At 40.0% G+C, this 20,695-nt stretch overlaps 1 protein-coding gene across 2 annotated transcripts in view; it reads right to left on the bottom strand.

Moving 5' to 3' along the window:
* LOC148865198 (putative voltage-gated potassium channel subunit beta) overlaps window positions 1–20,150 on the bottom strand; it is a 41,697-nt gene extending 21,547 nt beyond the window's left edge. The window contains exons 1-3 of one of the 2 annotated variants that reach the window (XM_088979047.1): window positions 19,180–19,873; window positions 16,966–17,109; window positions 11,099–11,418 (exon numbers count right to left, since the gene is read on the bottom strand). In XM_088979047.1, the coding sequence (XP_088835173.1) occupies window positions 11,176–11,418; window positions 16,966–17,109; window positions 19,180–19,743 (951 nt within the window). In that variant the 5' untranslated portion in view covers window positions 19,744–19,873 and the 3' untranslated portion in view covers window positions 11,099–11,175. Of the gene's footprint in view, window positions 1–11,098; window positions 11,419–16,965; window positions 17,110–19,179 lie in introns of those variants that run through there. The other variant, XM_088979046.1, reaches the window with a different exon arrangement.
* Window positions 20,151–20,695: the final 545 nt, after the last annotated feature.

Below are 20,695 nucleotides of genomic sequence, written 5' to 3'. Positions count from 1 at the left end.
ATCTGAACTCTGATAGATTCATACATAGGATTCAAACCATGTAAGAATGCAAACACCCTTTGCTGGGAGACAATCTGTTTGTACTTCTTAGCATCCTCATCACATTTCCAATCCACACTCTGGTAGTGATCCAACTCCTTTCAGGCAGATGTTAAGTCAGAGTAATAGACCGATAAACACTTCTCCGCCTGTCTACAAGTAGAAGATGTTGCCTGCAGTTGATAAATTTTGGCATAGTGTCTCAATTCTGAATATGTAGACTTTGCTTGTTCCCAGATTTCATTCACAGTTTTAGCCCACGTGAAATTCTTCCTGATTTGAGGCTGCATGGAAACCAAGAGCCAGGACATAACAATATTGTTCTCTTGATTCCATCTATCATATTCAGCACTCCCGGATGATGGTTCTTTTATCCTCCCATTAATGTAGCCTATCTTCCCTCTTGCAGTGATGTATAACTTAATCCCTCTTGACCATTCTAGGTAATTTAATCCATCAAGAGGAACAACAGCCATAGGGAAGGATAGGTCACCACCCCCACTCATTCCATTCAGCATTGTGGAGATTCCAGATGTGGCTGAATCTTCACTATTCATGGTTTCAGGTTTAAGAACACACAACACCCAAGGCACACTGCCTCACAAATCTGTTACAGAAAAGGGATCTTATGTCCTTAAGTCCACAAAAGAAGAAGCACTTGCTATTTCAGCATACAACTAGGTACTTCTGACCTGCTGTTTCACAGAGAGCCAAGAACAAGCACTGTTGCTGCAGCACTTGGACTAGTCTGTATGACCTACAATTTTTGTAGGAATCCAATGAACAAACATACAAACACTGCAATGCAGTACATAACCAGGTCTGTATGACCTATGGTTTTACAGTTTTCATACAACTCCTTAGTAGAAGAGAAACACAAGGTGATAGTTCACCATACACCTAATCGGCTGACACCAACTTCAGGGTAGCCGAACAGTCACTGAGATCAATAATGTAGCCGAACAGCAAGAACAGTCAAGGAAAAAACTTCAGTCCATCAACAATGTAGCCGAATAGTAGTGACACACCAGAGGAGAACACCACATTCGAAATTTAGGGCATCAACAGTCCATCGAAGGGTGCAAGAAGAAAGAACAACAAAATACAGTTTCAGTTGAATACCAGGGCACCCGAACAGCAGATGGACAGTACCTTCTTAAACTCCAGCCTCTCTGCAAACCAGAACCTCCTCTTCGTACAACAGGTGACAGCCTCTCTACAGCCGAGCAATCAATGAAAACAGCATATGGACTGGAATACGAAAAGACTCTATACCAGAACTCTTTTCTGCACTAGGAAGCTGAACAGTCAGGCCGGCACCTTCTTCCTTCTTGAAGTCGAGCATCAGGGATACAGCTTCTAGGAGATGAAGAGGCAATCTACTCGGCATTGAAGAATGACCTCAACTAATTTGTTTTCAGGCCTGGACGAACTTGCTCTGATACCATGTTGAGCAAGAGCAAGTGATAGACAAGAGGAGAGAAGAGAGGGAGAGAGGAGAGGAGAGCCGAGAGGACTGAAAGCCCTATTGAACTTAGGAGGCGAAAGAATGATCTATTATTATTTATACTAGTACAGCCGAACAGTAATCAAAGAGGAAATTACATCAGTACTCTTATGGTACTAAACCTGAATACATAAACATAAACGACTGACAACATACTACATTTAAAGTCTTCAAAAAAACAAGCAAGTAAACTATCAAACAGGAAGTACGAATACATTGAACTTTGGACTGGAGTACTAGACCAAGTATTGTGTGCAAAAACTCTTACATTTCTCTCTTTCAACAACTCCACCAGAAAAATGGCTAAACGAACACCCATGAGGTATTTGGACTATATTTACCTAAAAGGAATGCTAAGCCAAGACAACAATAAGTTGCCAATCCATACAACAAAATATGCAACATACTTTACTAGTTATAAGCAGATATGTTACCAGATATTTCAAACTTAATGATCAATCCTCTCCAAGAATATTCTAAGGGATCAATTTAGGAAAAGTGGATCACTTTTCATAAAGAAGATGAGCTTCAAGAGAATAAGGCTCAGTTGTTGCAGAGATGAACCATGAATTACCAATCACAAATAGGTCTTCCAACAAACAAGGCTCAACTAAGTAACAAGGTAAGGTATAGGTATTATTCGGAACTTACATGTAGTTTTAGGCTCATCTGCTCATAAATTCACTAATGGTTTCAACTTCCTAGCAGACAATGAAGTTTCGTAAAGAGTATGGGAGGCAAGCAACAGTTCAAGAAGGGAAAAGTTTCAAGAGAATTGTACACCTTCTATGAAGATTTATATGTTGGTGGACTTTTTTATTTTTAGGATAGATTTCGATATTGGTGACTTTAATATCCAACCGATCTCACTTGGATGCCCTTTATCCGAAGAAATTATTTTGCACCTTCCCCCCTCATCCTGCACATTTATCTCCTACGCAACACTAACGATCACCCTCTAAACCATCCTTTTTTGTTATGAATTACATTCAATTTTTCTTCACAAAAGGATTTCTTTCCCTCCTTTTTATCAGAAGCATATATCAAAATAACTCATTACTCCTAGCTGCCTTCTCAACTCCCCCCCCCCCCATCTTGCACATGCATCTCCTAGGAATCTATAAGGACCACCCTCAAAACCCTTGTGTACTTCTGCTTTCTTCTCCTTTCTTTTCCCTCTCTCTTCTACTTTTCTCAATCCGAAATCTTTTGGAATTCAAGATTGACTGTAGTCTTGATCGACTACATGGTATCAGAGCCTATCTAGGGTTTCTCATGTGTGTCTAGTCCAGCTGACCACATGAGAACTGTCTAGGGCTGGAAGCTTACAAAAGACTGTTCGTTGGCTGATTCTTGGAGGTTACCAGAAAAGTTTAGTAGCTGTCCGAAGTCTTGGAGAGTGTTTTGGTAATCAGGAAGAATCAGAGAAGGTTAGGGTTCAGGCCACGAATGAAGGTAGTGATCAGAGTTTTCAGGGTAAGTTTTATTTTTCCCTTGAGACTGCTGTCAGTCAAGATAGGTTGGACCTATCTAGGAGGAGCGGCCGAACTCTCCTATTTTTCTCAGAGGCGATCAGTTTTTTTTAGTGTTTGTCATTAATCCAACGGCCAGACTTGACTGTGAATCCTTTGGAAGGTGCGGCTGAGCACTGTTTGTGTTCTTACAAAGGTTTTCCTAACCCTACGATTAAAACCCTAATTCTGCTTCAGCATTACAGATTGTTTTCTAAGTGGTTTCCAGACCTGTTTTGGCTTCCGAGCCTGTTTTGGGGATGAGAACTATTATCGGACTGCTTATATTCTGATTGCCGAGTGGTTTCAGATCAGATCTGAACTGATTTCATACAGATTTCTGACTGTGATCAGTTGTTTAAGTGCTGTTTTCTATTGCAGTAACCCTAATAGTTCTTAATTACTGATTCTTAACTAAGAATGGAGTTCAAAAATCAAGGGGAATGTGTTTTTGGGAACAACAGTTCTAGTAGTATGTCTGAGACTGCATTTCAGATTACAACTGTAAGATTTGACGGATCCAATTACTTGGAATGGGCCCAATCGGCCATGATGGCTATTGGGGGAAGGGGAAAACTTAACTACCTATTGGGAGATGTGAAAGAACCTTCCAAGGAGGACCCAATGTATACCAAGTGGGTTCAGGAGAACTACTTGGTTATGACATGGTTGTGCAACTCTGTGCAGCCACATATCAGTCGAAATTACTTGTGGGAAAAGACAGCCAAGGAGATATGGGATGTCATGAAAGAGACCTACTTCCAACCCCTTAATGTAGCTAGAGCCTATGAACTGAAGTGTGAGGTGAATAACCTCAAACAAGGAGAAAAATCATTCTCTGTTTACTTCTCTACTTTGAAATCTCTATGGCATGGAATTGACCATCTACAGACTCTTGAGTGGGAAAGTCCAAAAGATGCATAGACCCATATAAAGCAAGTCGAGTCCAATAGGGTGTTTGAATTTCTGGCTGGCCTGAATTCTGACTATGACAATGTGAGACAATAGATACTGAAAAGAGACAGTGTGACCCTATCTCAAGCCTACTCCCTGGTGCATAGTGAAGAGACCAGGAGAAAGGTTATGATGCAGCATCAGCCCTTCCCCCCAGCCCTGGCAGCAGTTAAACCTAAGTTTGGGGGAGATACAGAAAGGGACATGAAGAAGGAAGATAAACGGGATTTAGTATGTGAACATTGCAAGAAACCCAAGCATACGAAAGATACATGTTGGAAGTTGCACCCTCATTTAGTCCCAGCAAAACTAAGGAATAAAAGGGGTAATGCTCATATGGCTGTGAATATCGATTCTGCATCCTCATCGGGCACAAAAGGCACACCCCTAGACACCTTAGCTGCTGTTCGGGCTGCCCTAATACAGTTGGAAAAGGAGGTTGGGAATTCAGTTCAGTCATCTCAGTCACCATCAGCCCCTGCAGCATCAGCATTTGCTCATTCAGGTACTCGGGCCTCAGCTTACCATGCTTCAGCTCCAGGTAACACTGAACATTGTTGGGTAATAGACTCAGGTGCATCTGACCATATGACTAACTTGCCATCACTGTTCACTACTTATCACTTATCTTCTGGTAGAGATAAAGTATCCATTGCTGATGGCTCTCTTGTTCCCATTTCTGGCAAGGGTGACATCAAGTTATCTGATACTATCTCCTTATCCTCAGTCTTGCATGTTCCTAAACTTGATACTAATTTGCTTTCAGTCAATAGTATTACAAAGCATCAGAACTGGTCAGTAACCTTTTTCCCTGACCGATGTGTTTTTCAAGACTTGGAGACAAGGAAGGTGATTGGGACCGGCCGTGAGGCGAATGGGATCTATCTGCTTGGGGAGAGTTCTCATTGGAAAGAGCTTGTGGATAAGAAGTCTTTGGTTTCTCAGTCTGTGAGTCCGGTTATGCTCTGGCATAATCGGTTAGGTCATTTATCTTTTCGGTCTTTGAAGAGTTTGTTTTCTACTTTGTTTGAGTCTGTTGAGATGTCAAACTTGAGATGTGAGAGTTCTGAGCTTGCCAAACATTGTAAAACATCTTATTCCTTGAGTAATAAAAGAAGTAGTAATTCTTTTGATATTGTGCATACCGATGTTTGGGGCCCGTATCACATCCCTCCTATGGGGGGGTACAGATATTTTCTGTTGTTTCTTGATGACTATACCCTTTTTTCTTGGGTATACCTTATGCGTTCTCGAGATGAGGTTCCCGCTCTAACCCAAAACTTTCATCAGATGATTTTAACCCAGTTTGGGGTCAAAAATCAAAATCCTCTGATCTGATAATGCAAAAGAATGAGTATGCCGCTGCCACTCTCTCTCTATTTATATGTTATGTTCACTAATTGTAGGAAGGGCAGAATTGCCCTCAATGCTTACAAGGCAAATAAAACAAATAATAAACTGAAATAACAAGCTGTCTAAGATAACTACCAACTAATCACTGACATAACTAACAAAGTGTACATATGCTGTCATACGAACACAGTGGGGACCACAGCCGTGGGGCCCACATCAGTGTTCTCTATAGAATCATATCCAATTTGCCTTGTCAAAAAGAATTTGCTTCCTCTTTCTTGATCAGAAACATAGATCAAAATTATCCATTACTCCTAGTTTACTCCTCAGCCCCCTCGCCATCCAAAAAAGCACCCGTGCAAACTACTTTGGGGGTTCCAAACCTTAACACAAAACACTCCCCCCTACTCCTTAAGACAAAAAGTTAGCTACCTCCCTGATCTATGGAGCCAGACAAAAGAGAGGTTCCCTTTGGGTGCTAAATGTCAAATAAGCTATTCGTACCAAAGAAGAAAACAGAGTTCTGGGGTGAAAACCAAATAGTTCAACACTACCCCAAAAGCCTTAATAATATTTATAGAAAAGCCCTTGCAGGGCTAAAGAGAAAAGAACAACAAAATAAGAAATGCATAGAAGATACAATACAACAAGGACTACATTAATATGGTACATCAGTGAGACTCTTCACACTCCCCCTCAATGCAAAGGCATGGACATCAGTTTGCTCACAAGGAATAAGTGTCTAGATCTCATCATGGCTTTTGTGAAGATGTCAACAACTTGCATATTGGAGGCAACATGAGGGAGAGATAAATCCGGTAAAAAACAAGTCGCGAATAAAGTGGTAGTCCACCTCAATATGCTTTGTCTTTTCCTAAAGAGGCAATCTTAATAGCACTAGTTTTGTTTGCATATAGAGGGATTGGTATAGGAAAGGAATGCCCCAATTCCTTAAATAAAGATTGAAGCCAAACAACTTCGCTACAAACAGATGACATTGCCCTGTACTCCGCTTCCATAAAGGACTTGGAAGTAGTTTGTTGTTTCTTGCATTTCCATGAGATTAGAGAGTCACCCATGAAGACACACCACCCGGTACTGGAACGATGTGTGTCAGGGCATCCATCCCAATCTGCATCAGCATATGCCCTTAGCTGGATAGAAGAAGATGAAGACAAGAAGACCTTGTGATAAGGAGCATCGAACATAATGGATGATCCGATGTAACGCAATCAAATGGGGTTGACGAGGGGTAGAGACAAGCTAACTGACAACCAGAACTACATGTGAGATGTTAGGATGAGTGATGGTGAGAGATGAGAGATCCCACAAGTTGCCAGTAGAGCGAGGCATTAGTAAGGCACCTTCTTACTTGGACAATGTGACATTTAGTTCCAAGGGAGTGTTTATCCGTTTATCATCACTAAGACCCGGCCAACTGGACAGAATTAGGGGCATACTTGTGTTGGCAAATGAAATTCCCCCAAGAACTCCTTTGAACTTCAAGTCCCAAGAAATAGGTAAGAAGGCCTAAATCCTTCATGTGAAAGGAACTGTGAAGAAGATACTTGAGATCCTGAATTCCTTCAATATCATCTCCAGTCAACAACATGTCATCCACATACAAGAGGAGAATCGTAAGACCTTGGGGTCTTTTCCGCACAAAGAAAGAGTAACCAGAAGCACTCTAGCTATACCCGGCTTGCACAACAACATCTCTGAATTTTTCAAACCAAACTTGAGGAGCTTGCTTCAGCCCATAGAGAGATTTCTTCAACTGGTAGACAAGGGCGGGGTCACTACAGTACCCAGGGGAGGTTTCATATATATTATCTCCTTTAGGTGCCCATGTAGAAAAGCATTTTTTTACATCTAGTTGAGAGAAAGTCCAAGAATGTGCAGCAAAGAGGGTGAACTATAGTGATCTTGGCCACTGGGGCAAATGTCTCCTCATAATCAATGCCATACTCCTGTGTATAGCCCTAAGCCACGAGCCGAGCTTTATATCAGTCTAGAGACCCATCAGATTTCAACTTGATGGAGTAGATCCATTTGCTCCCAATTATAGAGCCATCTGAAGGGGCTGGAACTAAGTCCCAAGTGTCGTTCTCGTGAAAAGCTTGAATCTTTGCATCCATGGCATCTCTCCACTAAAGAATGCTAATGGCCTATTGGTATGAACAAGGAATATTTGTGCAAGACAAAACAATAGAAAAAGAGCATAAGGAACATCTAAGGGAACTAAAACAGGAATGTCACTTATAGGGTTATCTAAGACGGGAGAAGGATCCCGACCGAGAGGAAGGGGGACCATAGACACGTGCACTAGACCATAAACTTTCTTGCAAGAGAAAATGAGAAGACCCTTCCAGGCTGTTTAACATCTGTGCTAAGGAGTTCGAACCAGTAGAGAGAAGCGAGAAAGAAGAAGGACAAGGAAGAAGAAGAATAGTCGATTCTAATGGGTAAACCCTATAGTCAACCATATTTTACATTAGCCTCTAATTAGTTGGATAAAGACTAAACTGCCCCCACTTAAGTATGGGACAGAAAGTCTCTATTAAAACTGCCACATAAGCACATAACTTAAAAGAAATAAAATGACTAATCTGCCCTTATTTGGCTAGCTCTAACACTCCCCCTCAAGTTGGAGAATATATGTCATATAATCCCAACTTGTTACATATATAGTTCACTCTCCCTGAGTTTAAACCTTTTGTAAACAAATCTGCCCATTGATCACCTAAGCCCTCATGTTTTGTGCTTATCTCCCCAGTAAGCCCACAATTTCATAGGTCTGTCCATGGAGAAGAGGAACCGTTGGCAAGGGTAACAGTTTGAGATATGGAAGTTTCAAAGAGGGAAGAGAACACACCTAGAGTCCTGGTCATGCGATTAGAGGCTCTAGAGTCAATAATCCAAGGAGAGGGTTTGGATGCCGGACAAGCTATACCTAAGCATGCAAGGGTGGTTGTACTATACTATGAAGTAGCCTGGAGGAACCTCTCATACTCATCAAGTGGTACACTCACCATCTCCTTCCTGGAAACAAATGTAGATGTGGAAGGTGTTAGATCTACCTGTTAGTTATCACTGACATCAACCCCACCAGTTACTACATGATTAGCCCGTGTAGAAGGTGGGCCATGGAGATCATAACAAAAATTCACCGAATGTTCGTCCCTACCACAATGGGTACATTTCCTAGTAGAGTTACTTTTTCCTTTACCACGGCCTCCCCCTGAGTCACAACCACCACCACAACCAAATATTAAACCACCACGACCTCCTCGGGAGGCATGTCCTCCCCCTCTAGTACCACGTCCACCTCATCTGGCTATCACAAATGCTGATCTGTCAGATGGTGTGGGATTCTCTGTAGATCCCAAAGAAATCTTGTGAAGCCGTGCAAAAACTTCCTCAAGTGTAGGAAGAGTAGAGCCTCACAATATTTGGGCCCTAACTGGTTCATACTCTGATTTTAACCCCACTAAGAACCTAGTGGCATCCAGTTGCTCTCTTTGTTGTTGCTGAACCTTAACATTTGGAGTGAAGGGATGATAAACATTGAGTTCATTTCTAAGGTTCTTCGTACTGGCATAGTACTCCTCTAGGCTTTTATTCCCTTGCTATAGATCAAAATACTCCTGATAGAGCTGATATACCCTTGTAGTATTATCCTGCCCAGATTAAAGCTTCTTGGTATGTTCCCATGTGTCCTTAGCTGTATCTAAGAACATAAAGTTGGCACTTATTTTGGGTTCTATACTATTCCATAACCATGTCATAATTTGGGCATCTTCCTATTCCCAGTCATCAAACCTGGAGAGTCAGCTGATGGTTTATCTTCCTTCACATGTTTCACTTTCCTCTTTGCCTTGAGGAAAACTTCCACTGACTTGGCCCATGGCACATAATTCTCACCATTAAGTTTAATGGAAGTCATCTGCACACCCAAATAGTTGGAGGGGATCATCACACCAGTTTCTGATCATTAGAACCATCTCCCGTTGCTGCCATTATGTCCTCCCACTGCTATCTCTAATGCTGAACTCTCAAACACCAACCAAATAATGCTGTCAAGGCAACACTACAGCACACTGATAACAATATCACAACTAGTCACAATCAACACTTGATGTATAGTAACATTCAGGTTAAGAATTGGATGTTTTAACCAGATTTGGCTACCATCCAGATTAGAACATTGATGAAGGCTATTCAGCCACTTCTTTTAGCACAAAATTTTTTTTCTGTTCACACCACTACTTACACCCCAGAAATATTAGGCACCATTACAACAACACAACACTCAAGCAACCACACAAAAATTCTGTTCACACCACTACTAACAACCCAGAAATAGTAGTCACCATAAGAGCAATGTAACCACTCGAGCAACCATACACAAACCCTTTTGAAATGGTTCAACAGAGGGTAAACACCACAAGCACCACCACACAACTAGGGCTGTCACACATGGTGACAGCAGTATTAGGCTGATATCCTAGGGCTGCCACACCTTTCTAATACTTGTAATAGGGATTGCGGCAGTCCTAAGAAAAATTAATAACAGATGCAGCAGCTTTCAGATTGTGTACATCCGATTCACAGCCCAAAGAAGAAGAAAAAAGAAGAGGGAGAAAGAACTTTAAGTCGCAGGATGGAAACCTTGAAGTCGCAGCCTTCTTCTCCTTCGTTTATGGCTCTGATACCATGTTTAACATTTGTGCTAAGGAGTTCGAACCAATAGAGAGAAGGGAGGAAGAAGAAGAAGAACAGTTGATTCTGATGGGTAAACCCTATCAGTCGACCATATTTTACATTAGCCTCTAACTGGTCGTATAAAGACTAAACTGCCCCCACTTAAGTATGGGACAGAAAGTCTCTATTAAAACTGCAACATAAGCACATAACTTAAAAGAAATAAAATGACTAATCTACCCTTATTTGGCTAGCTCTAACACCAGCAATCGATGACAAAGCATCCAGTGAGTTAAAATCATACAAAACAAAAACAAAGGGTGTAGATAACTTGGCAACTCCTGAGAAGAAAGAGATATGCTCAAGAAAAAACACATTCCGAGAAATACGATTACCACGTGTAGAGGGATCATAACAAAGAAATCCCTTGTGGTTAGGGCTATATCCCGCAAAACCACACATGATAGATTGAGTTTAACGCTTTGAACATTCATGAGGGGGAAGATGAACAAAGCATAAAATCCCAAAAACATGAAGATGGGAAAGATCTGGAGGGGTCCAAACAACTTCTAATGAGGAGATATGTTATCAAGAACCGATGAAGGGATACAATTAATTAGATGCACATCCGTACTAGCGGCCTCTACCCAAAAGGTGGGAGGTGCATGTGACTCTTGTAGAAGAGTCCACAAAACACTGAGAATGTGGCCATTCTTTCGTTCTTCCACAATATTGGTTGAAGAGTGTCTAGACAGTACTGCTGGACTTGTATGCCATGATGTTTCAAATAAAACAGAAAATTCTCCGTCACTGTATTCTCCCCTTGAGTCAGAGTGTATGGTTTGCACATTTTCTTGAAATCAAACTCGAACCATGGTATGAAACAACTGAAATGTTGGGAAAACTTCTAAATTGTGTTTTGAGAAAGTATATCCAAGTGTACTTGGTACAGTCATCAATGAGCAATACAAAATACATGCATCCCAGTCAAGAAACAATAGATGAAGTCCAAACATTACAATGTATAATTTCAAAAGGTGAAGTAGCATATTCATCTTTGTAAGTGAATGGATAAACAACAAGAAACACAAGATGCATCAAAAGATTTCATAGAACGAATTTTAGTTCTAATAAAACTAGACTCAAACAAATACTTAAATTTTTTAGAGTTTGGGTGACCCAACATTTATGCCACAAATCCCAGTCATAATTTCTCTGACCCAAAACAGGACTCAATGTAGAAAAGCTCAAATAAGCAAAGGATGGTGCTGATTGTGATTTCTCAAACTCCAATGCAAATAAGCGGCCCAGCCTATGCCCCTTCCCTTTCACCTTTCCAGTGCACCGGTCCTGAATCAAACAACCATCAGAGGAAAAAGTTAGAATATGACCTTCATCAACCAATTGGCCAACTGAAATAAGGTTAGTAGCATGTTTAGGAACAAGGAAAGCCTTGGCAAGGGACAAGGAGTTTGAGGGTGAAAGTTTGAGAAACAAATCATCACTCCCAATGATGTCAAGTTTCTCACCATTAGCAGTGACAATATGTTTATGGTTGGCCTTAGAATATCTGTTTCATGGTTCAGGATAGGCTCCAATCATAGGATTAGTAATACCAAAATCAATTATCCAAACATGAGAGGGAGAAGAACAGTAACTAAAGAACTCACTAGATAGACCAATAGCAGAAAAAGCAGATGAGATAGCAGAGGATACCAGTTGTCGTATCTCTTCCGTATTCATTTTTCTTTTGAAAAAGGTAACATAATATTTATTGAATCAAAAGCTACACATACAAGTTGAGATCAGTCCCAAAAAGGCTGACTGATCAATTCCGCTATTACAAACTCCACCAAGAACTGGAATGAAAAACAGCAGACAAATTACAATTTCTGAACTCCTCAAAGACTGACACCCAAGAGATTCTCCCTTGGCAGTAGAGGCATTGAACATCTATCCCTCAAACACCTAATAGGCTGATGACTGATTCTTCTTCATGGGACCCTTGGGTGGACAAATTGGACAATCTAGAATGGTATGTCCATGTTGTTTGCAATAGGTGTAGACATTCTTCTTCTTGTAGTGTGAAGCTATATGCCCAAATTCCTTATATTCATAACATAGGGTTTTAGAGGGATCCTTTCCACCAGATTTTCTATGTAGTTCAAGATGGCCACCAAGAGATTTTAGATGAGCATCTTGAAGAGAAAAAATGTATATCTGTTGACACTTCTTAGTCTGAAGCAAAAGTAACCAAAAAAAAAATGTTCAAAGCTTGTACTGCTATTTGGGAATAAACCAATCCACAGAAGGAAGAAGACTGCTGCCACCCTAGAGAGAAGACTAGAAATTCTCCAAAACTTGTCAAATCCCAAAGAGATTTTGAGTGAGTAAAACAGGCCTGGACGACACAACCAGTCAAGTTTCTCTCCAAATAGATGCTTTCCAAGAGAGTTCTAGGAAGACTTCTCTTGCTGAAATCGCAGAACAAAGAACTAGTGTTAGGGTTGAACAGTCGAAGCAACCAGAAAACAGTAGCCCTTGTGAGACCAATGAGTGAGCAAGGAGTATAGATTATAGAGAAGCCTGCTCTGATACCATGTCAAACAAGCTATTCATACCACAGAAGAAGACGGAGTTCTGGGGTGAAGACCGAATATATATATATATATATATATATAGATATATAGATATATATTAATGAAATAAGAATATTTAGAGAAAATCCCTTGCGGGGCTAAAGAGAAAATAACAATAAAATAAGAAATACATAGAAGATACAATACAACAGGGACTCATTAATATGGTACATCAGTGAAACTCTTCACACAAAACGTCGAGCCTCTCTAGATCCACTACCCCTACTGTTCATCCAGCCAACCATTAACTAAAGTTGTGTTTGGTTTGAAAGAAAAGGTATGGAAAGGAATGGAAAGGTAGGAAAACCTCTACATGGTTTGTACAGGTTTCCCTACCATTTCTTTCAAACTAAACACAATACAAGTGTTCCTCCTCAATATGAAGTCAAGTGAAACCTAAGAATACATCATACCTAGGCCCTGAAGCAAGGACATGGGAACTCTACTTAGACAGATTCACCACAACCAACATATCTTGATTAAAGTTGCAATACTTCCCTCTCCAAATTCCTAAAAACACCCCTAATTTCCAAGGTCCTAGATTGCCCAAATGGCAACATCATAATTTTGATTTATTCCTTTTGCTTCCGGATTTTTTTTTTTTTTTTGAGGGGGGGGGAGGTGGGGGTGGGGGGAGGAGGGGACTATGCTTTATTCTCTCTACCTCCTTGGAAACTAAAGATGAAGTTTAAACCAACGTTTTAAAAGGTGTGGAAAGTGTATGCATGAAGGCATGTGTACTTTTGTAGGGTATAGCCCGAACCACAAGGGATTCATTTGTTACGATCCCTCAGCACGTCGAATTTGTATCTCTCGAAATGTGATTTTTATTGAGCATATCTCCTTTTTTTTTTCAAGAATTGCCAAGTTATCTGCACCCTCTGTTTCAGTTTTGAACAACAGGATTCACCATCATCCACTGCTAAGAAGGAACTTCTCGTCTTCTCTCACAAGCGGGTTTGTGGTCCAGATCCTACGCCTACGACCCCTCTTCCTCCTGGTCCGAATCCCTCGCCCATCACAGACAACCCTGTAAGTGATGCTCCAGCTTTAGATTCCTCAATTATTCCTCCTGTTCCTTTACGTCGTTCTACTCGTATCTCCAAACCACCTAACCGCTATGGGTTTCCTTCAAACCATAGCTCCTTCTCTGCTATTTTGACCTCTACAGATATTCCCCGCTCATACCAGCAGGCTAGTTGCAGCCCTCAGTGGAAACAAGCCATGGATGTAGAGATTCAAGCTTTGCATGAGAATGACACTTAGGACCTTGTCCCAGCACCTTCAGATGGCTCTATTATTGGGAGCAAATTGGTCTATTCCTTCAAGCTGAAATCTGATGGGTCTCTAGACCGTTACAAAGCCAGGCTTGTGGCACAAGGATATAAGCAAGAGTATGGCATTGACTATGAAGAGACATTTGCTCTAGTAGCCAAGATTACTATAGTCCGTGTTCTTTTAGCTCTCTTTGCTGCTCATTCTTGGACAATCTTTCAATTGGATGTGAAAAATGCCTTTTTACATGGGCGTCTAAAGGAAACAGTATATATGAAACCTCCTCCAAGGTACTGCAGTGACCCCTTCCTCGTTTTTCGCCTAAAGAAGTCCCTCTATGGGCTCAAACAAGCCCCTCGAGCTTGGTTTGAAAAATTCAGAGATACTATCATGCAAGCCGGATATAGCCAAAGTCCATCGAACTACTCTCTCTTTATTCGAAAAAGACCCCAGGGCCTTACCATTCTCTTACTGTATGTGGATGACATACTATTGAGTGGAGATGATATAGAAGGAATCCAGGACCTCAAGTCTCTTCTCCATAGTTCCTTCCACATGAAGGATCTCGGCCCTCTTAACTATTTCTTGGGACTTGAAGTGTAACGGAGCTCCCGAGGTTATTTTGTCTGCCAACACAAGTATGCCTTTGATCTTGTTAAGTTGGCCAACCTCAGTGATAATAAACAGGTTGATACTCCCTTGGAGTTGAATGTCAAATTATCCAAATCAAAAGGCTCCCTGCTTCCTGATGCTTCCCTCTATCGGCAACTTGTAAGATCTCTCATCTATCTGACCATGACTCGTCCTGACATCTCAGATGTAGCTCAGGTTGTTAGTCAGTTTGTCTTTGCACCCCGTCAACCTCATTTGACTGCAGTGCATCGAATCATCCGCTATATTCAAGGTTCTTTATCACAGGTTCTTCTCTTCTATTCATTTTCTTCTCTCCAACTGAAAGCCTATGCTGATGCAAATTGGGCTGGATGCCCCGATACACGACGCTCCACTACCGGATGGTGTGTCTTCATGGGTGACTCTCTAATATCATGGAAGTGCAAGAAACAACAGACTGTTTCCAAGTCCTCTACGGAAGCAGAGTACAAGGCAATGTCATCTATTTGTAGTGAAGTTGTTTGGCTTCAACCTTTATTTCAGGAGTAGGGACATCCCTGTTCTACGCCCATTCCTCTATATGCAGATAACATTAGTGCTATTAAAATTGCTTCTAATTCTGTCTTTCATGAAAGGACAAAGCATATTGAAGTGGACTACCACTTTATCCATGATCTGTTTCTTGCAAACTCAATCTCTCTCCCTCATGTTGCCTCTGACATGCAAGTTGTTGACATCTTCACAAAGGCCATGACGAGATCCAGGCACTTATTTCTTGTAAGAAAACTGATGCTCATGCCTCTGCATCAATTTGAGGGGGAGTGTGAAGAAACTCCCTGATGTACCATTTTATTGTAGTCCTTATTGTATTGTTTTCTTATTTATTATTATTTTTACTTCATCCCTGCAAGGGCCTCCTTGTAAATTCTCTAAATTGTGTTGCCCTAGAAGGGCCTCTTGTAATTTCTGTAACTTTCACTTTCTATATAAAGGACCTTTGGGGTAGGGTCAAAGCATCCATTCTTCATCCTAGAATTTTGTATTCTGCTCTGGGTCTGTTGACAGACAATAAAAAGGATGATAAACCCCATAAAGAAAAGGAAAAGAAGAGAATAGAGTCCCACTCTCAGCATAGTGCATCAATCATTAAAAAGAATATTTAGATTTGAGATGTTTGGAAGGCACTTGGAATAATAGGTTAAAGTCCACCTGAACTTGAGTAATTGATAATGAGAAAATGGTTATATTTTGACTTAGAATATCCATCACCCTAAAAGATTCAAATAACAAAAGATTAATAGAAGAAACTTACTGAGTCAAACAATTCTTTACCTGTCTGGCAATCGAGTGAATCCAGAACCCATCTCAGAATTAAGAAATGTGGCTCAGAGATGCTGATGTTAATATATTAACTCTATTTTCTGGACCCATTGGCCATGAGGAGTTAATTCAAGCATAAATACTTGCAGCTTATCATGAGCTGAGATGAGCTAAATCTTAAAACTTTACAGACATTGTGGTGGGAAGAGGATTTGAATAATTCCGGGGCGGCTCACAAGAGACTGGCCAAAAGATGGATAGAACTATACAATTGGACAGTGGACAATGAGATCAGCAAATTACTTGGCTGATGGTTAGCTAAAAGGGGAGCACCCAGAAGCCAAATGTACTGGGGTTTAATCCTCCAAGGAGGGATTATGTAAACAGAATGCAAAAAGGAATAGCTAGGGCTAGTCAATCAAAGCTATGGTTTGCAGAATATATTGTATACCATTCTTTTCATGTAATCTAATAAAAAAATTAATAAAGGTGATCATCATGCTAATGCGGTGAATCTTCAAATCATAATATTCACATGAGTAATGAATCTTCAAATCATAATATTCACTTGAATTTGTGTGCCCACCAACAAGAGCATAGTCATTTGAATGCATGATCAGATTTATGCCACAACTTTCAGAAACGAAGAAAAGAAAAGAAATTTCAAGAACTGAGAAGAAAAACTAGAACACCAAGATCATAAACAAACTATGCAGCATTTTCCCAAGTTTCATCTGGCCCATGTCAAAAATATTCAATACTTCTATTGAGCTAATAAACCATTCTACAATTTCCATGCATAAAACCTTATCTAAATCCATTCCTATATTTTATTTGTTTCACATGAAACAATTCCAAATTATAACCAGCAACATATGAATACACTGAATAAATTTGTGCTATTAACGTGTTTGACACTCCATATCCATTTTTGACTTTGTAATACCAAAGAAGACATGTATCTTTATTTCTCGGAAACCAAATAATAATGAGGCTACGAAGTAACAGCGAAAAATGCATGCATTTTGTAAATCTAAAAGTGCACATTTACCTTATAGTTCTCTATTGCAAATCGACTATCAGACGGAATAACTCCCTTGCTATATTTTCCAGTAAGCACCCCTGAAGCAAGTGGACTCCATGTAGTAAGACCTAGACCGTAGTTGCTGTAAAGAGGTAGGTACTCAGATTCAACCTGCACCAACACAGAAAACCTAAAGTCATATCTAACATTTAATGATAAGAAGTCTATCGAGAAAAGTTACTTTTATTCACAACTTAGAAGATGTGTGTATACATACATGCATGTATACATACACACAGACATGCATGCATATGAGTAAATTGGTTCCACCATTCTACTCTTTCCATGTTTTACTCTATTTTCTTTCCCATATTACCTTACCAATGCCTAGATCTCAATTACCATATGTGTTCTATGTATCTGAAAACACAACAATGGAGGTGTATAGACACCACCAACCTACTTCATCAGAATTAAGACAGTCACAGATTGATTATGAGTGTGGAATTTGGACATCAATCACACCGACCTATGCATGTGCAACATAAGGTATTGGGGTTGCAATAGGTAGTACAGAGCTCTGACCCAGCAGCCCAGCCCAGTTTTTGGAATGGACTGAGTATAGGTTTTTATACCACAGTATAGACCAATATGAACCCATCATCTTGGTTGAGTTGGGCCAGACAAACCCAGTTAATCTTGGTCGGTTGGTCCAGGTAAGTTATATGTGAGCAGTATGTTGCATGACGAGACTGATTTGGGTACATCTAATCATTAAGAACCAGGCACATCCCAAGTGAAAAGATGACAAAGACACTTGAAATGATAAAAGTTAATACACCAGGCAATTTTATCTTTTATAACAAGATTTTTTTAACTAATAGTTAGGGAAGAGAGAAGTTCACCAAAAATGGGGCATGCTGAAATTAGAACCTAATAAATATTGCTTTTTACCAGTATATTTGCCAATTCTAGCTGTGAATTCATGGTGTCTGTGAACATTTGCACATATATGATTTAGGTCATATCATTTATGTCGTCTATGTATTGTTAATAACTTTTTTAGGTAATGCTGTTGTCAATAACTTGGGACTTACAAACATTGAACCAGTTCTATTTCCATCGCCATAGCTTTCTTAAGTGAGACACTAAGGCTTGGATGATGATGAGATAATATGAATTTTATGATGCTTTTATGTTACACATGGTGTGCCTTTTTTTATAAGTGAAAAATTCATTGATATCAGTAAAGATAAATTTTGTTACAAGCATTCCAGGGAGAGGCATGAAGTGAAGCCTCACCCTAAAAGAAAATTATATCAAACAATTACAACTGACCCCTATGTGCCCCCTGCTTAACTAAACAATCACCAATGCATTGGCATCTCTCCCCACCCATTGTATAAACAGATTCATATTACTTGTTAACCATTTATACAAAGCGTGTCTTTCTCAAGTGAAATCTTTACTTCGTGGTTATTATCAGAATTGTACATGCTTCCCACTAGAGATATTAAGTATTAACATAAAAGCATCAAAGCATATGAAAATGTGTATTATCAGTTCTGGTAATAACCACTAGAGATATTAGAAAAATGCATCTTCATAGTCCCATATTATCAGTTGTGACAATCATTATTTCGTAGTTAATATATCTATTGCAGTTCTGATAAGAACACTAGAGATATTAATAAAAGCATATGAAAATAGAAGTGGTTAAGTACATATATACCTCTAAATTTGATCAATACATTGATCAGAAGATGAAAGAAAATGAACAATATCTCTCAAAATTTTCTTTTCCTAAAACACATCAGTTGTCTAACTATTAACAATATGAAAATCAAATGGCTGACTTAGTTGGTATAGAATCTACCCAGACCTCTGAAGTATCACTGGTACATTGGTTACAAAATAAACTAATAAGATATGATACATAAGTTACAAAACGAACCAACAAGATTTATCTTTTCATTCAACCACTATGATAAAGAGAACAAGCTCGTATTAAGTCTTCTAATATTAATCAACTTCTATTTAGACTTATGTTAAAGAAGAAACCCGAGTTTCCTTATAATTGAGAAACAGATTGACAGTGTCAATGCTTCATGGACATTGACAATGGGTCATAGAATTTGTGGACGTGCTATAGTGAGGATCACAACTATCTCATTTAAATGGGAGTAAGTAATCAAGAAGTTCAAAAAGTAAAAATAAAAAGAATACTTGAATTTGTATCACCTTGTGCCGAGAAAATAGGTTATACTCCGGCTGCTCAACAATTGGGCCAATAAGATCCAACCTTTCAGCAACAGCCCAAGCCTCAGTGATCTGTTGAGCTGACCACTCACTAGTACCCCAGTAGAACGCCCATCCATGATCGATCACATAATTCATAGCCCTGACCGTCTCCTCAATCGGAGTCGAAACATCCGGCCGGTGACAATATATGACATCAACGTAATCCATTTCGAGACGCTTCAAGGAAGCTTTAGTTCCCTCAATTATGTGCTTACGAGACAATCCCTTATCATTAGGACCTGGACCACCCCAGAAGATCTTGGTGGATACCACGATATCCGACCGCTTCCAGCCCAGCTCTCGGATGGCTTGGCCCATGATCTCCTCGGCACGGCCATTGGCGTAGACCTCAGCGTTGTCGAAGAAGTTGACGCCGTGGTCTCGGCAGCATTGGAGCAGGGACTTGGCCTCCTTGACATCGACTTGGTTTCCGAAGCTCACCCATGCTCCGTAGGAAAGCTGACTCACTTTCAGACCAGATCGGCCCAGGTTTTTGTACTGCATCTTGGTCTCTTTCGCAAATCTGTTGCCGAGAGAAAGAGAGAGGCAGGGAGATAGCTCTCTAATGGCAGTTAGAGCATTAATAAAACAATGTAGTACGAGGGGGGAGTTAAAAGTTGGAAGCTGAGGTCATGTGTAAATTGTAATTGTGATTTTGTTTTGGTGACGTTTAAGTAAAGATCCAACGCGGAGGCACCTATACCATGGAAGCAAAAAAAATATGATTGAACAAACCAATTTTGCTACAATAATGTCGTAACGCCGAATCAAAACTTTGTTGAATTGTCATGGCCCCACCTAGAATTAGATGAAGGGACGTCCACAGCAATGGCAATGGGTGGGGATAACCAACACGACGCTCCCAACTGTGCCCGCGAAAGGTGAAACATCTTCCTCGTCACTCAATCAGAACATGATTCTCAGTTTTAGCCTTTAGCCCTGCGCATGCCGTATGAAAAAGCGAATCAAGATTGGATGAATGTGATGGAGGGCAAATAAGCCAAGTGGGCAGTGCTGTGTTTGGTTTCATTTACGTTTTTTTGTTTAATGTTTCTACTTTATTTATTTACAACTGTTTGTGACAATAAGACGCCACTAGGTATCACATCATTATAACAATGAAAAAATGCCTAACGGTTTGATGAAGCTTTAAAAAATAATTTCCTCAAATGATAAATATGCATAGAAACTAAAATCAGCTTTTGCTATTCTTGATGGATACGAAAAAAATATAAGAGGATAACTGTTAAAGTGGCACCTATGTGACAGCATTTATTGAATAAATGCCAAGGGTTCCAAACACCCTCTACATTATTCCTCCTCGTTCGGTTCTCATGTGACATACTTGTTTTAATTACCTATATACCCTATAGTATCTAAAATTAGTTTAGAATACCGTGTGAAGTGATTCCACTTGACACAAAATGGGCACTCTGTGATTAATGTTTTGGGCGAG

This window comes from Nelumbo lutea, chromosome 3 (genome assembly GCF_056320005.1).
Source record: "Nelumbo lutea isolate HS-2025 chromosome 3, American lotus-T2T, whole genome shotgun sequence".
NCBI lineage: Eukaryota > Viridiplantae > Streptophyta > Magnoliopsida > Proteales > Nelumbonaceae > Nelumbo > Nelumbo lutea.
Note: the sequence above shows the minus strand (reverse complement) of the source record. Positions and strands in the feature narration are given on the sequence as shown.